At 39.6% G+C, this 21,077-nt stretch overlaps 1 protein-coding gene across 1 annotated transcript in view; it reads right to left on the bottom strand.

The window, feature by feature from the left end:
* SPATA17 (spermatogenesis associated 17) overlaps nucleotides 1–21,077 on the bottom strand; it is a 235,063-nt gene that overhangs the window by 169,740 nt on the left and 44,246 nt on the right. The window contains exon 4 of the mRNA XM_052654228.1: nucleotides 15,945–15,995. Within this exon, the coding sequence (XP_052510188.1) occupies nucleotides 15,945–15,995 (51 nt within the window). The remainder of the gene's footprint in view (nucleotides 1–15,944; nucleotides 15,996–21,077) is intronic.

Raw genomic sequence — 21,077 nt, 5'->3', positions numbered from 1 at the left:
ATGATATGCTGAAGGACAACTAAGCCCATGTCCACAACCGTTAAGCCAGTGCTCTAGAGTCTGTGAGTCACAGCAACTGAGCCCATGGACAGCAATTACTGAAGCCCATGTGCCTTGAGCCCATCCTTCACAACAAGAGAAACCATTGCAATGAGAAACTGGCACCGTGCAACTAGAAGTAGCCTCCCCTCGCCACATCAGGAAAAGGCCCGTATGCAGCAACAAAGACCCCGTGTAGCTATAAAGAAAATAAATAAGTAAATTTTTTTTTAAACAGAGATTCAGTATTTTCTCCCTGAATTATTTTATCTATTTATCTCTATCTGATTTTGGAGTCATTATTCTAAACATAAATACTTCATAGTAGTATAAATATGAAAGCAGGGTTATAAATAGTTTAGGAGATTGAGATGGATCCTTATATATCTGATATATATTTAACCATTTTCTGATTAAAGCCACAGAATATAAACTTTCCTTATATTTTTTCCTACTTTAGACACAAAAAGGAAACAAAAGAAAAAGGTCAATTGATGCTTTGAGTTAGATTTTTGTAAACAAAAATTTTTATTACATAAAAGAACCAATAAATTTATGGTTATTTTGAAAATTAATTGTTTTAATTTATCTTTAAGTCTAGTGGCCCTCTTATTATTACAGCTCTTACTTTTCTTACAGTGAAGATTTCTATCTGAACTAAAATGTGTTAAGGCACTAATTTCAAGTGAAATCATTTAAATCAACTGCAACAATAAAGGTTCAGATGCCCATGAACACCATTAAGAAAGTATATGTGGTTGATTGAGGACCAGGACAAGGTTTCCAGGGTAAAAGAAATTCTACCTTAAACAATTAATTATATCTGTAGTTCTTTAAAACTTACTAAGTTTTAGATTATTACCAGTTTTCATTCCTCACAGATCTTTGAAAGCAAGAGGGAAAAGTCTAATGGAACATACTTTTGAAGAAAGATCTCCAAGATACTACACGTTAGCACTTCTTACAATCTGCATGCATATGAGATTATTCTGGTTGTCCAAGGACAGACAGACAAATGAGAACTCAAGATGTATCAGATGACCCAAAGGAGGCTTTTCAAAGGTATTGCAAGGAATCAATAACGCTCAGTTTGCCTTTGCTAACTTCCAAAGTCTGTGCCAAGAGGAGAGTGAAAAAGTTGGCTTAAAGCTCAACATTCAGAAAATGAAGATCATGGCATCTGATCCCATCACTTCATGGGAAATAGATAGGGAAACAATGGAAACAGTGTCAGACTTTATCTTGTTGGGCTCCAAAATCACTGCAGATGGTGACTGCAGCCATGAAATTAAAAGACGCTTACTCCTTGGAAGAAAAGTTATGACCAACCTGGATAGCATATTGAAAAGCAGAGACATTACTTTGCCAACTAAGGTCTGTTTAGTCAAGGCTATGGTTTTTCCTGTGGTCATGTATGGATGTGAGAGTTGGACTGTGAAGAAAGCTGAACGCCAAAGAATTGATGCTTTTGAACTGTGGTGTTGGAGAAGACTCTTGAGAGTCCCTTGGACTGCAAGGAGATCCAACCAGTCCATTCTGAAGGAGATCAGCCCTGGGATTTCTTTGGAAGGAATGAGGCTAAAGCTGAAACTCCAGTACTTTGGCCACCTCATGCGAAGAGTTGACTCATTGGAAGACTTTGATGCTGGGAGGGATTGGGGGCAGGAGGAGAAGGGGACGACAGAGGATGAGATGGCTGGATGGCATCACTGACTCAATGAACGTGAATCTGAGTGAACTCTGGGAGTTGGTGATGGACAGGGAGGCTTGGCGTGCTGCAATTCATGGGGTCGCAAACAGTCAGACACGACTAAGCGACTGAACGGAACTGAACTGAACTGAAAGTCTGTGCCGGACTATGGCTCCTCATTAAGCTGAGTTTATTGAAGACCAGTATAGTCTAAGAGTTAATGGATAAAGAGAGAGAGCTGCAGTTGAAGAATAGCAGTCCCGATAACTATTTGGTGGCGTTTCTAAAGTTTTAACAAAGTTGGAATCCTCTGTTCCATTAATTTTTCAGAGTCCAAAACAGACATGGTGGAGGTTCAAATACAACCAAATTACAATTTTTGGATCACAAAAATCTATGTGATCTGCATCTTGCAACATCTTATACAGAAATTCATTTTAAATTGCATCAAGAATGGCATTTAATCTGGGGTTATGATGGATGTCAAATTCTGTGTTAACAATAGCAATATGTGAAGACTACAGCTCAAATATTCACTTATAAGGCGAGGTTTTTCATACTAAGCCATCCAATTCGGCCTACAAGGGGAAGTACGTGACACTGAACTGGGATGTCTCAACTTAGTTTTCTACAAATTATCACTAAATTTAGAATTCCCTGAATGGAAGGTGCTACCGTAAAAACGTTCATGAATTATCAGGGCAAGGGGTTCAGTTTACCAGAGTGAAAGTAATAAAATTTCCCTAAGAGCTTGGTCTAGGGTTCATATAATAGCTCTCATCCAGTTATTTGAAGAAAGGGGAGGAAGACTAGAAGTAAAGGCAAGACTATAAGTGGCTAGATATAACAGGAATGTGGGTACCAAACCTCCTGGGTTCAGCTCCTAACACTGTCACTAGCTATGTGATGTTGGGGAGGATATCTTTCCAATCTCCCATCTTCCAAAGTGGAATTATAATGATGTCCAGAGAGTTTGTCAGAAAGTGAAGAGGAACTAAAGAGGATCTTGATGAAGCTGAAAGAGGAGAATGAAAAAGCTGGCTTGAAACTCAACATTAAAAAAAAAGAAGATCCTGGCTCTAGTCACATTCAGTCAGTTCAGTTCAGTCGCTCAGTCGTATCTGACTCTTGGCGACCCAATGGACTGCAGCACACCAGGCCTCCCTGTCCATCACCCAATCCCAGAGTTTATTCAAACTCATGTCCATTGAGTTGGTGATGCCATCCAACCACCTCATCCTCTGCTGTCCCCTTCTCTTCTTGTCTTCAATCATCTCCAGCATCAGGGTCTTTTCAAGTGACTCAGTTCTTCACGTCAGGTGGCCAAAGTACTGGAGTTTCAGCTTCAGCATCAGTCCTTCCTATGAATATTCAGGACTGATTTCCTTTAAGATGGACTGGTTGGATCTCCTTGCAGTCCAAGGAACTCTCAAGAGTCTTTTCCAAGACCACAGTTCAAAAGCACCAATTCTTTGGCACTCAGAATCTTTATACCCAACTCTCACATCCATACGTGACTATTGGAAAAACCATAGCTTTGACTACGTGGACCTTGGTTGGCAAAGTAATGTCTCTGCTTTTAATATGCTGTCTAGGTTGCTTATAACTTTCCTGCCAAGAAGTAAGCGTCCTTTAATTTCATGGCTGCAGTCACCATCTACAGTTATTTTGGAGCCCCCCAAAATAAAATCTGACACTGTTTCCAATGTTTCCCCATCTATTTCCCAAGAAGTGATGGGACCAGATGCCGTGATTTTCGTTTTCTGAATGTTGAGTCTTAAGCCAACATTTTCACTCTCCTCTTTCACTTTCATCGAGAGGTGTTTTAGTTCTTCTTCAATTTCTGCCATAAGGATGGTGTCATCTGCATATCTGAGGTTATTGAGATTTCTCCCAGTAATCTTGATTCCAGCTTGTGCTTCTTCCAGCCCAGCATTTCTCATGATGTACTCTGCATAGAAGTTAAATAAGCAGGATGACAATATACAGCCTTGATGTACTCTTTTTCCTATTTGGAACCAGTCTGTTGTTTCATGTCCAGTTCTTACTCTTGCTTCCTGACCTGCATACAGATTTCTCAAGAGGCAGGTCAGGTGGTCTGGTATTCCTACCTCTTGAAGAATTTTCCACAATTTATCGTGATCCACAGAGTCAAAGGGTTTGGCATAGTCAATAAAGCAGAAATAGATGTTTTTCTGGAACTCTCTTGCTTTTTCAGTGATCCAGCAGATGTTGGCAATTTGACCTCTGGTTCCTCTGCCTTTTCTAAAACCAGCTTGAACGTTTGGAAGTTCGCGGTTCACGTATTGCTGAAGCCTGGCTTGGAGAATTTTGAGCATTACTTTATAGTGTGTGAGATGAGTCCATTGTGCACTAGTTTGAGTGTTCTTTGCCATTGCCTTTCTTTGGGACCGGAATGAAAACTGACCTTTTCCAGTCCTGTGGCCACTGCTGAGTTTTCCAAATTTGCTGGCATATTGAATGCAGCACTTTCACAGCATCATGTTTTAGGATTTGAAATAGCTCAATTGGAATTCTATCACCTCTACTAGCTTTGTTCGTAGTGATGCTTCCTAAGGCCCACTTGACTTCACATTCCAGGATGTCTGGCTCTAGGTGAGTGATCAAACCACTGTGATTATCTGGGTCATGAAGATCTTTTTTGTACAGTTCTTCTGTGTATTCTTGCCGCCTCTTCTCAATATCTTCTGGTTCTGTTAGGCCCATACCATTTCTGTCCTTTATTGAGCCAATCTTTGCATGAAATGTCCCTTGGTATCTCTAATTTTCTTGAAGAGATCTCTAGTCTTTCCATTCTATTGTTTCCCTCTATTTCTTTGTACTGATCACGAGGAAGGCTTTCTTATCTCTTCTTGATATTCTTTGGAACTCTGCATTCAGATGCTTGTATCTTTCCTTTTCTCCTTTGCTTTTCACTTCTCTTCTTTTCACAGCTATTTGTAAGGCCTCCCAAGACAGCCATTGTGCTTTTTTGCATTTCTTTTTCTTGGGAATGGTCTTAATCCCTGTCTCCTGTACAATGTCATGAACCTCCATCCATAGTTCATCAGGCACTCTGTCTATCAGATGTAGCCCCTTAAATCTATTTCTCACTTCCACTGTATAATCATAAGGGATTGATTTAGGTCATACCTGAATGGTCTAGTGGTTTTCCCTACTTTCTTCACTTTAAGTCTGAATTTGGCAATAAGGAGTTCATGATCTGAGACACTGTCAGCTCCTGGTCATGTTTTTGCTGACTGTATAGAGCTTCTCCATCTTTGGCTGCAAAGAATATAATCAATCTGATTTCGGTGTTGACCATCTGGTGATGTCCATGTGTAGAGTCTTCTCTTGTGTTGTTGGAAGAGGGTGTTTGCTATGACCAGTGTGTTCTCTTGGCAAAACTCTATTAGCCTTTGCCCTGCTTCATTCTGTACTCCATCACCAAATCTGCCTGTTACTCCAGGTGTTTCTTGACTTCCTACTATTGCATTCCAGTCCCCAATAATGAAAAGGATATCTTTTTGGGGTGTTTTAGTTCTAAAAAGTCTTGTAGGTCTTCACAGAACTGTTCAACTTCAGCTTATTTTACATTACTGGTCGGGGCATAGACTTGTATTACCGTGGTATTGAATGGTTTGCCTTGGAAATGAACAGAGATCATTCTGTGGTTTTTGAAATTGCATCCAAGTACTGCATTTTGAACTCTTTTGTTGCCTATGATGGCTACTCCATTTCTTCTAAGGGATTCTTGCCCACAGTAGTAGATATAATGGTCATCTGAGTTAAATTCACCCATTCCAGTCCATTTTAGTTCTCTGATTCCTAAAATGTTGATGTTCACTCTTGCTATCTCCTGTTTGATCACTTCCAATTTGCCTCAGTTAATGAACCTAACATTCCACATTCCTATGCAATATTGCTCTTTACAGCATCAGACCTTGCTTCCATCACCAGTCTCATCCACAGCTGGGTGTTGTTTTTGCTTTGGCTCCATCTCTTCATTCTTTCTGGAGTTATTTCTCCACTGATCTCCAGTAGCATATTGGGGACCTACCAACCTGGGGAGTTCATCTTTCAGTGTCCTATCTTTTTGCCTTTTCATACTGTTCATGTGGTTCTCAAGGCAAGAATACTGAAGTGGTTTGCCATTCCCTTTTCTAGTGAACCACATTTTGTCAGTGGTCCCATTCAGTTCAGTTGCTCAGTTGTGTCCGACTCCTTGCGACCCCATGAATCGCAGCAGGCCAGGCCTCCCTGTCCATCATCAACTCCCGGAGTTCACTCAGACTCACGTCCATCGAGTCAGTGATCCCATCCAGCCATCTCATCCTCTGTCGTCCCCTTCTCCTTCTGCTCCCAATCCCTCCCAGCATCAGAGTCTTTTCCAATGAGTCAACTCTTCGCATAAGGTAGCCAAAGTACTTCATGGCAAATAGATCAGGAAACAATGGAAACAGTGACAGACTTGATTTTCTTGGGCTCCAAAATCACTGCAGATGGTGACTACAGCCATGAAATTAAAAGACACTTGCTCCTTGGAAGAAAAGTTATGACAAACCTAGGCAGAATATTAAAAAGCTGAGATATTACTTTGCCAACAAAGGTCCATCTAGTCAAAGCTATGGTTTTTCCAGTAGTCATGTACGGATATGGCAGTTGGACCATAAAGAAGGCTAAATGCTGAAGAATTGATGCTTTGGGACTATGGTATTGGAGAAGACTCTTGAGAGTCCCTTGGACTGCAGGAGATCAAAACAATCAATTCCTTTAGTCAACCCTAAAGGAAATCAATACTGGATATTTATTGGAAGGACTAATGCTGAAGCTGAAGCTCCAATACTTAGGCCACCTGATGTGATGAGAAAACTCTTTAGAAAATAAGACCCTGATGCTGGGAAAGACTGAAGGCAGGAGGAGTAGGGGACAACAGAGGATCAGATGGTTGGATGGCATCACTGGCTAAATGGACATGAGTTTGAGCAGGCTCTGGGAGTTGGTGATGGACAGGAAAGCCTGGTGTGCTGCCATGTCCTTGCAAAGAGTTAGACACAACCAAGCAACTGAACAACAGAAAAGAGAGTTGATCATTCCAGGAAATAGTTTAAAATATTTAAAATACTTAGGTGCCTGGAGGGCAGTAACTGGTAGGCAATTGCCAAGTCTTAAAGTTGCACAGTGGTAAAGAATCCGCCTGTCAATGTGAGAGCCACAGGAGACGTGGGTTCAATCCCTGGGTCAGGAAGGTCCCCTGAAAAAGGAAATGGCAACCCATTCCAGTATTCTCTCCTAGAAAATTCCATGGACATGGAGCCCAGTGGGCTACAATCCATAGTGTCACAAAGAGTCAGACAGAACTAAGAGACGAGCATACGTGCACATCATTATTATTTACCAATGGTTCTGATTTACTAAGATTTGGGAATATGTGGTATTGCAAGCTCCTTCCTCAGAGACATATAGCTCTCACTGGCAGTTGGTTTGACTAAAGTATACCCAAGTTATCTACCAGCTATATCCATTCATGCTCGGGTAGTAAGTATGAGAATCTGGAACCATTCTATTGCAGAAATGGGGACTCAAAGACACAGTTGAGGCTAAATGGATGTATCCCTAGAAATGGAAGAATTATCTATATGTGCCATTCCATACAATAGGCTTCCCTCTAGATGGGTTTAGTGAGTAAACAAAAGCCACAGAGAAGCAAAAAATTCTGGATGTCACAAACTATAAATCAAAGTACTGGAGAAAAAGAACAAGTAAAAGACCTTTAGAACAGATGAAACAATTTCACTAAATAGCAGTTTTTTTTAAACTACATGTGGGTATTTTTAAGTGGTGTTTCTACACATAAAGTAATATTGCTGTTCATCTTTATATTAGTACTATTATTAGAACACTGATTCTCTGAGTCGCCTGTTTGGAGGGTCTGAGGTGACACCTTAATGCTTAAGTCAATGCTCACTAGCATCTGAAATGGAGGGTCAGTTCTGTAGTCTGTGAAAAGATACACTATCATACATGTAGATGAAGCAGAGAGAGAAAGAAGTTGAGCAAAGGAATCAACTCAGACATTTGCATAAGATACTAAAAGCTGTTCAGAGAGCAAGAACTGAAAAAGAAAATGTTGGAGGACAAATTTGAATGAGACCCACAATGGAGTAGACGAGATGCTGGAGGAAATGCAGAACCCTAATCTGGAGTAAATTCAAATTGAAGACCAGAAAGGCAATAAAGTGGCGCATGGAGAAACACGAGGAATAGGGCCCTGGGAGCTAAGATAAAAATTTACTGACCAAGTTATTGCTGTATTAATTGACTGTCACTGGCCAAGCTGCAAATCAGCAGCAGGGGTTTTGTACAGGCACGGTGTGGGTGCTAATAGCAGGAGATATCATAGCAGACCTCCTCTAAGCCTGTAAGTCTTATAACACTTTGGCAAGGTCCCAAAGCTCATGAGACTTTCCATTCACATTTGAATTACACTGACCAAATATTACCTTCCTCTGTGCAGTTTACCTACACCGCCTAGCCTAATCAAGCACTCAAAAAAGCCTTAAAGATCTCCCAGTAAGGGCTTAAATAATTTCCAACAAGGCCACCAAGGGACTTAGACATGATTTTTTGTCTTTTAAAGAGTACTTGAAGCAAACAGTTTTTGTTTTTGTTTTTACTCCTTATTTAAAAAAACATAAGCCAATATTCATTGATTTATTCAGGTCATTTATTTAAACACCTAGTATAAGCCAGGAACTGTAGATTCAAAGACTAAGAAGATAGTATCCAGGCCCCAAGGGATGTACAGTGTGTGGGGAGTGGATACAGGCCTGTAAATTAGTAAGGATAATAAACTGTTACAGGTTCTATAACAGAAGTATGTTGATGGTAAAACAGGGACATAAAAAAAGAGAGTGATCAATTCTACATGGGTAGGGGGATCGTAAAGTCTTTAGAGAAAAGGTGACCCTTTAAAAAATAAATGCAGCAAATTGAGATATGAATAACTATGTCATTAAACAATCACATATATATAATTTATTCTTCCTTATACAAAAATGACATCTATTTAGGGATGGATAAGCCACAAATGAAAATTTTGAATTCCTTCTCTTTTCAGAAATGCTCCGCTGGCCTCTCACAATTGAATATAATTTGTCATGCTTGGAGTCAATAGTCAATACATAATTTGCAATTGACTCAGTATATGAAGCAGAGTAAGACAAAAGTTTTTTTTTTAAATTTTCTACTATATGACTTAGGTGCATATATAAAAATATACCTGTATGAGTATTATTGGCCATACATATTTTCTGTAGTTATCAATTACTCTTAGAAATTCTTCCTCCTGTACACTTACTGTCACCCATATTTAAATTATTTAAAGGGTTAACTCTTTTGAGCAAAATTATTTGGTAGCTTATAAACTGAAAAGGCAGAGTTGTAGAGATTAGAAGTAAAACTTCAGCTGCTGGTATCCAGTTAGGGTTGTAAGCTTCGGATGTGTACAACATAGAAGGTATGTGGACCACACGTTGGTCTCTTTAGCCTCTCACTCCCACAGAGAGCAAAATTTTCAGAGCACCGTCTTGCAAAGAAATCCACTTACAAATAGATGCGCCCATGTCCACTTACAAATAAGTTCAGTTCTGGCCATGTGATCGTCTCATGCTAAAAATTAATCTTTGTTAGGCAGTCACACCAGCCTGTATGCAAGTGAGCCTTAGTCCTGATTCCTCGTTACCAAGTTACCAAACTGACTCATCCAAATCTCTGAAGGAAGTCTTTGAACGTCTTTGCAGAGAAGTATTTCTATTTCAAATTTCCCACAGTAGTATTTACACACTCCACAGAGCCTCGCAAGAATTCCTCAGTGTCTTCAGTGGATCATTTCAACCTCTAGGTAATGCTCAAGTCTTCCTTCCTTTCACTTAATGATCACTGCATTCCCACTTTTACTCTTGTCTCCTGGAATGTGTCAAAAAAAAAAAAAGAAAATCTGGACATAGCCAGGAGAGACTTGACTTGAAAGAATTACTGCAAGAAACTGGGGGTGAATGACTCCTGCAGGAGATGGAGGTGGACTATTGAGACACGGAGACTCTTTGGCCATAACAATTGCAAGCATGGTGGAAATTAGGCAAAAAGAGTTTTTCTTTTATAAGAAGGTGTGAACATGGCTGGGAAGAACCTGATATGGGCAAGTGGAAATGAAAGGGTGGCATAATCAGATAGCAGATCAGAGAATGCTTTACCCCAAAGCCCATTCTCACAAGGAGGAACTAATGAGACTCCGTGTGCTGACTTTAGTCAAGGGCCCTGGGAGAAGGGGAGAAGCTTATCCACAGCTTGGTTAATGAACCTGTTTTTTTCCAGTTGATCACTGGGGACAAACAGTTCAGCTAATCAGTTGTGAGGTGAAGGAGCAATTTGGGGACTGTGTCTGGCTTTGTTATGAGTGAACAAGGGGGCATCTGTACCTCTTATCTAAGTCATGTGGGAAAGGGTGTTTTTTTTGGTTTTGGTTTTGGTTTTTTTTTGCAGTAAGCTGCTTCTGAAACACAAGAGTTGGGGGGCAGGGGGACAGGTGCATTCAAGTTTGCTGTTTTCTAAGATCACAGGAACAAGGCAGAGTTCAACATCTTCCACTGATATTAATCAAAGAAAAGGTGAGACTGGGCAATGAATGCTATCAGGAGTAACTGAACAGGATACTATGGGGCCTTCATGGAAAAGAACCTCACCCCATGTCCTCCAACTGCCTCTTATTTGTAGAAAAACTCTAGCTTTCTAGGCCTTCCCTGAATTTCGAAGAGTACATTTAATCAGAGAAGTGAGAAAATGCAGAAAGAAAGGAAAATGGTCAATCAAGTAAGATATTAATAATAATTATTTAGCCATTAAACAAAATCAAAGAACTTTAGCTCTTCCTCTAGGATTATAGCTAATATTCCAAGCCGTGCCCTTGGCTGTTTTGCAGATACTGAAACCCCCATCAGGTGGAAAAAGTGAACTGTATACTGCCCACAAGCATGGAGACCCCAGACCCACAGAACCGCTGGACCTGAAAAGTTTTCTTGACTCCCAATTACCTTACCAATAACCAGAAGAATGTCCAGGCAGAAGAATGTCCATGAGCTGACCATCCTCCCCATAATTCCCCACCCTCACACTGTCCTTAAAAACCTTTCCCTGAAAGCCTTCAGGAAGTTTGGGCCTTTTAAGCACTAGCTGCCTGGACTCCTTGCTTGGTTCCTGCAGTAAACACTGCACCTTCCTTCACCACAACCTGGTGTCGGTAGATTAGCTTCACGATCTGGGGGCAAGTGGACCCAAGTTTGGTTTGGTAACATTAGGAAATACAGATTTTAGTATGATGTTCACTTCAGTTCAGTTCAGTAGCTCAGTCGTATCTGACTCTTTGCAACCCCATGAACTGCAGCAGGCCAGGCCTCCCTGTCCATCACCAACTCCCGAAGTTCACCCAAACTCACATCCATCGAGTCAGTGATGCCATCCAGCCATCTCATCCTCTGTCGTTCCCTTCTTCTCCTGCCCCTAGTCCCTCCCAGCATCAGAGACTTTTCCAGTGAGTCAACTCTTCGCATCAGGTAGCCAAAGTACTGGAGTTTCAGCTTTAGCGTCAGTCTTTCCAAAGAACACCCAGGACTGATCTCCTTTAGAATGGACTGGTTGGATCTCCTTGAAGTCCAAGGGACTCTCAAGAGTCTTCTCCAACACCACAGTTCAAAAACATCAACTCTTCTGTGCTCAGCCTTCTTCACAGTCCAACTCTCATATCCATACATGACCACTGGAAAAACCACAGCCTTGACTAGATGGACCTTTGTTGGCAAAGTAATGTCTCTACTTTTGAACATGCTATCTAGGTTGGTCATAACTTTCCTTCCAAGGGGTAAGAATCTTTTAATTTCATGGCTGCAATCATCATCTACAGTGACTTGGAGCCCCCAAAAATAAAGTCTGACACTGTTTCCACAGTTTCCCCATCTATTTCCCATGAAGTGATGGGACCAGATGCCATGATCTTCGTTTTCTGAATGTTGAGCTTTAAGCCAACTTTTTCACTCTCCTCTTTCACTTTCATAAGAGGCTTTTTAGTTCCTCTTCACTTTCTTCCATAAGGGTGGTGTCATCTGCATATCTGAGGTTATTGACATTTCTCCCGGCAATCTTGATTCCAGCTTGTGCTTCTTCCAGCCCAGCGTTTCTCATGATGTACTCCATATAGAAGTTAAATCAGCAGGGTGACAATATACAGCCTTGACGTACTCCTTTTCCTATTTGGAACCAGTCTGTTGTTCCATGTCCAGTTCTAACTGTTGCTTCCTGACCTGCATACAGATTTCTCAAAAGGCAGGTCAGGTGGTCTGGTATTCCCATCTCTTTTAGAATATTCCACAGTTGGTTGTGATCCACACAGTCAAAGGCTTTGGCATAGTCAGTAAAGCAGAAATAGATGTTTTTCTGGAACTCTCTTGCTTTTTCCACGATCCAGTGGATGTTGGCAATTTGATCTCCAGTTGTTCTGCCTTTTCTAAAACCAGCTTGAACATCTGGAATTTCACAGTTCACGTATTACCAAAGCCTGGCTTGGAGAATTTTGAGCATTACTTTACTAGCATGTGAGGTGAGTGCAATTGCGTGGTAGTTTGAGCATTCTTTGGCATTGCCTTTCTTTGGGATTGGTATGAAAACTGACCTTTTCTAGTCCTGTGGCCACTGCTGAGTTTTCCAAATTTGCTGGCCTATTGAGTGCAGCACTTTCATAGCATCATCTTCCAGGATTTGAAATAGCTCAACTGGAATTCCATCACCTCCAGTAGCTTTGTTCATAGTGATGCTTTCTAAGGCCCACTTGACTTCACAGTCCAGGATGTCTGGCTCTAGGTGATTGATCACACCATCGTGATTATCTTGGTTGTGAAGGTCTTTTTTGTACAGTTCTTCTGTGTATTCTTGCCACCTCTTCTTAATATCTTCTGCTTCACTTAGGTCCATACCATTTCCGGCCCTTATCGAGCCCATCTTTGCATGAAATGTTCCCTTGGTATCTCTGATTTTCCTGAAGAGACCTCTAGTCTTTCCCATTCTGTTGTTCTCCTCTATTTCTTTGCATTGATTGCTGAGGAAGGCTTTCTTATCTCTTCTTGCTATTCTTTGGAACCCTGCTTTCAGATGCTTATATCTTTCCTTTCCTCCTTTGCTTTTTGCTTCTCTTCTTTTCACAGCTATTTGTAAGGCCTCCCCAGACAGCCATTTTGCCTTTTTGCATTTCTTTTCCGTGGGGATGGTCTTGATCCCTGTCTCCTGTACAATGTCATGAACCTCCGTCCATAGTTCATCAGGCACAGTATCAGATCTAGTCCCTTAAATCTATTTCTCACTTCCACTGTATAATCATAAGGGATTTGATTTAGGTCATACCTGAATGTTCTAGTGGTTTTCCCTACTTTCTTCAATTTAAGTCTGAATTTGGCAATAAGGAGTTCATGATCTGAGCCACAGTCAGCTCCCGGTCTTGTTTTTTGTATAGAGCTTCTCCATCTTCGGCTGCAAAGAATATAATCAATCTGATTTCGGTGTTGACCATCTGCTGTTCAGTTCAGTTCAGTTCAGTCGCTCAGTCATGTCCGACTCTTTGAGACCCCATGAATCGCAGCACACCAGGCCTCCCTGTCCATCACCAACTCCCAGAGTTCACTCAGACTCACGTCCATCGAGCCAGTGATGCCATCCAGCCATCTCATCCTCTGTCGTCCCCTTCTCCTCCTGCCCCCAATCCCTCCCAGCATCAGAGTCTTTTCCAATGAGTCAGCTCTTCACATCAGGTGGCCAGAGTACTGGAGCTTCAGCTTTAGCATCATTCCTTCCAAAGAAATCCCAGGGCTGATCTCCTTCAGAATGGACTGGTTGGATCTCCTTGCAGTCCAAGGGACTCTCAAGAGTCTTCTCCAACACCACAGTTCAAAAGCATCAATTCTTCGATGCTCAGCTTTCTTCACAGTCCAACTCTCACATCCATACATGACCACAGGAAAAACCATAGCCTTGACTAGACGGACCTTAGTCGGCAAAGTAATGTCTCTGCTTTTGAATTACTATCTAGATTGGTCATAACTTTTCTTCCAAGGACTAAGCGTCTTTTAATTTCATGGCTGCAGTCACCATCTGCAGTGATCTTGGAGCCCAAAAATAAAGTCTGACACTGTTTCTACTGTCTCCCCATCTATTTCCCATGAAGTGATGGGACCAGATGCCATGATCTTCGTTTTCTGAATGTTGAGCTTTAAGCCAACTTTTTCACTCTCCTCTTTCACTTTCATCAACAGGCTTTTTAGCTCCTCTTCACTTTCTGCCATAAGGGTGGTGTCATCTGCATATCTGAGGTTATTGATATTTCTCCCGGCAACCTTGATTCCAGTTTGTGTTTCTTCCAACCCAGTGTTTCTCATGATGTATTCTGCATAGAAGTTAAATAAGCAGGGTGACAGAATAACTCAAAAACACTGCCTTCTGAGTGCTTTGGATTGATGTTAATTTCTTAGACATGCCTGTTATTATTGTTGTTTAGTTGCTCAGTTGTGTCTGATTCTTTTGTGACCCCATGGACTGTAGCCTGCCAGATTCTTCTGTCCATGGGATTTCCCAGGCAAGAATACTGGAGTGGATTGCCATTTCCTTCTCCAGGGATCTTCCTGACCCAGGGATTGAATCTGCGTCTCCTGCATTTCTGGCAGATTCTTTACTACTGACCACCTGGGAGGCCCTAGACATGCCTAGTCAAGGTAAAAGCAATCTTACCGATTCCAGTCAGATATGAATTCAATACAAAATTTGGGGCTAAATAATAAACACAAGAATGTGTTTTTCTAGCCCTGACTCCTGTGCCTCTGTCTCCCCTGATGACCTCTGGGAACCTTTGAGCCTCCCATTATCATTTGCTTTAGATTCTCTGTTATCTATTGCTTTTTACTTTATAGGCGTAATTTGCTTTAGATTCTGTTATCTATTGCTTTTTACTTTATAGGCGTATCTAACGAAGGTGCATAAAAAAGAAAAAAAAATCTAACATTATTTTAAGCTCAGAAGTTAAGCCTTTAGCAAAACTGTACAGAGAAGTAGGCTCTCCTAAATTCCCAGACTCAAGCATTCCTGTTAAAAGAGGAAAACCATTACTGTATTTCTAAGAGAGGTAATAGCCCTGTGCACCTAGAGTTTCTCTCCTGGCTCAGGAGAAGAAACAACAACAAAATCTACTTTTTCCTCTTCTTTTTTTTCCCCTTAAACTACAGAAACACAGAGAGGTAGACAGATATTGGAGATCACCCCTGGGCTGGGCTCCCATACAGTCACACTTGCAATAGAAAGCCCTTTCCCAAAGCAGTATACGTCATCAAAATAATGCAAATTTAACTGCCTTAGTACAATACAGGACTTTCAGAGAGAATTTGCCGATCTTGCTTCACCCAAAATAAAATCCATTATGAGTAGAAACAAGAATTAATAGATCAATGAAAGAGAATATGAGAAGGTAAAATTAAAACATGGGTTTTAAGGACATTAATGAAATTCACCTAAGTAATTTCCCCATTTATAACAGCTTCACAACTAAACTATTATCATACTGTCTGATACAAAAGAAATAATACTTTTGCTGTGGCTCTTCCCCAAATCTGTACAGAAACCAAGGAAGATTCATAATCACAAAATTCAGCTTCTTATTAGGCAAGTAACACATAAAAATGAACACAGAAATGACAGAAATGAAACGTCTAAGCTGGAAACTGACTTTATTACTGTGAAATCATATGAATAATTTCTAATTGATTTGTATTGGGCAGGAAACTTATATTCCAGAAGCATGCTCGTCTATTTATCACAATATTCTATATGACATATGGAAACTAATACATTGCTTCATTAATATTTACAGTCTTTCTCTAGTCATGGCTCAGAGATATTTAACATTCTAAAACATAAGCATTGATAATTAAGTGTTTTACATTTTACTCTAATTTTTAATACTGCCAAGACTATTTAGTATAACTAACTTTTTAACTATGTACTCTTTTCTCTCTTTACCATTAGCATATCAATCAAATTTGCATTATTCTGGTTTGCTCATTTTATTAAAAGTGAATTCAGGGCACAATTGACTTTTCATTTGTTTAACAAGTGAAGAAATATTTACCCTGACAGCCATTGCATTGTAGAGATTCATCTTCATAGTGTAATATGCTAACTGTGAATCAAGAAAAAAAAAAGATAGCATATATTTTAGTTTTACACAAAGACAATGCAGCCTATTTTTACATATAAAACATAAGAATCTTTATACATAATACATACTAAGAGTCCTAGGCTTAGAAAAATGAAATCAAACTTTGTATTGAAGAGATAGGCTTCCTAATACATAATGCAGGCTTAACCAGAAAAATCTATGGTAGTCAAACTAGGAGCTAATGGAGATATATGATCATAAAATGCTCTCCGCTGAGTTTGATAATCAATGGTGCTCTACTGAGAATAGAATAACAAAGCAGAAATATTCACAAGTGCTGGTGACACGTAGTATTGTATGATTTATTCACTGGGGTTCTTTTAGCCAAAACTCACAGAAACATAAAAGGAATTCATATTTCAAGACGTCTGGTTTAATGAAAAATTCAAAGAAATGCTGTCTTCAGTCGAAATCGTTCAAGGATATGGATGCAGTGATGGAACAAAATTGTGCCTTCCAACCATCTGTACAAAATGTTATGTACTTAGCTGCCTCCTGAGTAATCCTTGGGAATTTTCTTTTATTTAATATTCATTTTAACACCATAAAATCATAAATACAATGATATCATGTTATAGCAAATCCCCTGATATAATGAAGACTTCCTAAAGCCTTGGTTTCTTTCTGGTACAGACACATTTATCTATTCATATACAAATCTCTGTGACAGTAAATATTTAGCAACAGAGCTTATTTCAATGAAAATATTGCTTTAAATAAAACTTTCACATCTGTTCTTTCCATTAAAAAGATATAATTAACATAATTCATGACAGTACAATAAACATTGAAATACATTTATTTTTCCACACAAAATATAGCTTCATCCATTTTTATTTAATCAAAACTGATCAGAATAATAGAACTTGAGCCTGGATAATAGTTGTGAGGTTTCAGCAAAAATCAGAGGTAAGTGTCCTACCCTTTCATATAGGGGTTTTCTCCCCTGCAACAAACAGGAATTCATATAAAAGGGTTTCACTGTAATTAGTATTGTTTGAATTGCCTGATCTGATCCAAAGCAAATTGTCTGTGGAGAGCAGCAGGGCTGGATTATTTATCAACAGTCTGAGCAATTAGGAAACAGTTGGCTGCAATATGTTATTTACAAATGAACACAATGATGTTCCTTCATTTTAAATTCTCTTTCTTCCTTATAGCAAGCATGGCATAATTCCTGGTGTTTGAGGTGAATTTAAAATATTTCCTTAAATATAGCATTTCCACAGGGCAAATATAGCCATTAAATATTTTTATACAAAAGAAACACATTGGAAGCTTTATGTTTGAAAAAGTTGGGTTCAGAAATGATATTATTTATCTTTTTTCATGTTCTTCTTCAGTTAGCAGCAGGGAGCTTTCAAGCCACAGCCCTGAGTTCAATTCCTAACCTTGCTCTTACCAGCTGGGTAGCTTGAACATGGTACTTGAAGTCTCCCAGTCTCGATTTCTATCCTCATAAAATGATACATCACATACTTCACGGAGTTGTTGTGAAGAATAAAATGAGATAAAGTATTTAAGGTGCAAAGCTGATGGTCATTAGGAAAGGGATTGTCACGGTTATACATTTTGTGGCTCAAAGTATATAATTTAACTACAAGTAAAATTCCAAAGAGGCTTCCCTTGTAGCTCAGTAGGTAAAGAATCTGCCTGCAGTGCAGGAGACCCAGGTTCAATCCCTGGTTTGGGAATATCCCCTGGAGAAAGAAACGGCAACCCATTCCAGTATCCTTGCCTGGAAAAATCTCATGGACAGAGGAGCCTGGTGGGCTGCAGTCCATGGGGTCACAAAGAGTCGGGCATGACTGAGTGACTAACACGTACTTACTTAAAATTCAAAAAGGATAAGAAGTTAAATTTTATTCTGAATGAAGAAGAGAGAAATATGTTTGAACCTAAAGTTTAACTGGTGGCTCAGAGGTTAAAGCGTCTGCCTCCAATGCAGGAGACCCGGGTTCGATCCCTGGGTCGGGAAGATCCCCTGGAGAAGGAAATGGCAACCCACTCCAGTATTCTTGCCTGGAGAATCCCATGGACTGAGGAACCTGGTGGGCTGCAGTCCACGGGGTCACAAAGAGTCGGACATGACTGAATGACTTTACTTACCTAAAGTTTAACTAATTTTATATTTAAAAGGTAGAAAAGAACTTTGATTCTAAATTATCATTCTTATATGAAGCTGAGATTGATGTTACATTTATTCTTAATTTTTAGCCCAGATGCTTGAGATGAAACACAGCATTTGAACACTGAATTAACCACTTGTTCACTATATTGGCTTTGTTATGTCACCTAGCTCAATTTTTACAAGGCTTCTAAAATTTTTTCTGGAAGTTGTTTTCCTTTAAAAGCAATTTTCTGAGTGCTTAATATCCATGTGGACCTTTCAGACAGAGCTGCTATTTGATGGGAATGGATCTGTGATATTGATGGGAGCATATTTCGTATTTGAGTTTCTTTTTTTTCTATCAGGTGAATTACAGCGCGGAGTGAGGGTGGGGATAAATGAGAAACACTCTCTTACAGGTCAAGTGATATTCAAAACTCACCGTATCAGGTCCCAATTTTGTTCTCCAATTATCTCTCGCCATTGTCGTTTTGTAGTCGCTAAGTCATGTCTGACTCTTTGCAACCCCATGGACAGTAGCCCTCCAGGCTCCTCTGTCCTTGGGATTCTCCAGGCAAGAATACTTGAGTGGGTTGCCATGTCCTCCTCCAGGGGATCTTCTTGACTCAGGGATGGTACCCAGGTCTCCTGCACTGGTGGGCAGATATTTACCACTGAGCCACAGGGAAGCCCATCTCTCACCAGGCCACTCCTTTAAACCTCAATCTGATAAAATTATTATCTTTTCTTCACTTCCACACTCACACTACTCTCTTTGCCTGAAACGTCTTATCATTCTTTTCTAACTGATCAAATTCTCTGTTTTTCTTGCAAGCATTTACAGGAGAAACCACCTTTTCTCCCCTTCTCCAAGAAGCAGCTGGCATTCTCTCAGCTCCAGTGGATACCTACCTGCAAAGCAGTTCAGACCAGGAGGAAGTACTCCTGGAAAAACCACAACCACAATAAAAACCCAAAGAACAAACAAACAAAAAAACCTCACTGTTAACTCTCAAACTTATTACATTTGTTGTTTTCCCTCCATTTTTGGAGTTGTCAATCCTCCTCAGGTACACGCTTCCTTTCCTCCATGTCGCCTCCCTGCCCTGCTCCAATAAACCAAGCAAAAGATCTTACTCTTTAAAACTCCAGCTGTTACCTTGAGACTTTTCAAATCCATGTATCCACAACACACACAAATACTTGTTCTCACAACTGCCCCGTCTTTCTCAGTCCCAATGCTGTCCACTTACTTTCATAGCCATGTTCCAGACTCTGGGAACTAGATATGTTCCACCTCTTGAGTCTTAAACTCAGCAAATTCTCCTCCTTAAATCCCTGATGGCTTAATTTCTAATAAAGGTTTTTCCATCTAGTTTAGACAGACCTAGGACAGGTACTTCCTCTTCCTCAGTTTCAAGTTTCTTTTTCACATATTTTTATATACAACAGCTATATTGATATTTTGCTACATAAACATACCATAAATTAGCCAATCTTCTCTGTTATTGTTGAGCCTTTAGGTTGGAGGCCAGGAAAATCTGAGTTTCAAATGCTCGATCATTTTCAAAAACAGAAAGTAATGCATATTTATAATAAATTTAAGTGATGTGTGTGTATGTGTGTGTTTATATGCTCTGTTGTGTCCGACTCTTTGGTGACCCCATGGGCTTTAGCCCACAAGGCTCCTCTGTCCATGGGATTTCCCAGCCAAGAATACTGGAGTGGGTTGCCATTTCCTCCTCCAGGCAATCTTCCCGACTCAGGGATCAAACCCACATCTTCTGCGTCTCCAGCACTGGCAGGCTGGTTCTTTACCACTGAGTACCCGAGAAGCCTAAATTTGAATGATGCATCTACATAAACCTGACCAGATCAACCGGCTTTATTTGCTAGGCCAGGCAATACAGTGGAACTATTTGCAGCAAAGAGATGACACTGGAAATTTGAGAAGCCATGCACATATGGATAACAGATCTGGGGAGCCTGTGCCTTTGTTATTTTCCACATCAGTGCCATCCTCATTTTATAATTTTGAGTATGATCATTAAAATGATTTATTATCAAATAATCATGAGTATTTTGTGCATATGCTTTTCCTTGTTCACTGGCCACTGATAGCAATACGGTCATTATCAACAGCTGATTGTTAAAATAACCTTTCTTCTTCCACCACACAAAAAAAATTAAAAGCCAACTATATTGCTTCTCAAAGTTAATATATCTTTAAAAGCAAGTAAACTAAACTTATATTCATATAATTATAATGAAAATGTTAGTAAAGTTTTAAATTAATATTAGGAAGTCAGAGTCTTAAGTTATCCAGTCTTTCATATTTAAAATGCCAGATCCTGAGGGGGAAAAATAGATTATGTTTCAGCTTTCTGCTCTAACATTAAAGAGAGATAAATGTTGCCTTAATGTATAACTGACTTGAAAGCCCTGCAAACAGATCTGTAAAATGAGTTAGGCTATATATGGTACTTTCATTCATCTAATGAAAAGAAATAAAATATCTGTACAAGCAACCATGTCAATCTCACCAGTTTTAAAAATAATGACCAAAATTTTATGCATTTTTACTATCTATTAAAAAACAAACCTGCTGGTATTTATCATGACATCACATAATGAGAGTCGACAGTAGATGATTTCCTTTGTTCCATTTAAAGCTAACAGAATTTTTCTATTTTTACTTTTCTAAATATTAATCAAATACAAAAACTTCGTAAGAAGAACAGTAAAATGATAAGAAGTATATACGGATTGTGAGCGTTTTGGCAATAACATTATTTTTATAATTTGGAAGATAATCTATTTTTTAATGAGAGTTATTTTTATAAATTAAATGGTTCTATCATAGGTTAGTAATATTACTTTAACAAAAAATTATAATCAAGTTCTGTTAATATGGTGGCCATATATGTTATTTA

The sequence above is a fragment of the Budorcas taxicolor genome, chromosome 16 (assembly GCF_023091745.1).
Source record: "Budorcas taxicolor isolate Tak-1 chromosome 16, Takin1.1, whole genome shotgun sequence".
Lineage (NCBI taxonomy): Eukaryota > Metazoa > Chordata > Mammalia > Artiodactyla > Bovidae > Budorcas > Budorcas taxicolor.
The sequence above is the reverse complement of the archived record's forward strand: the minus strand, read 5'-3'. Positions and strand labels throughout refer to the sequence as shown.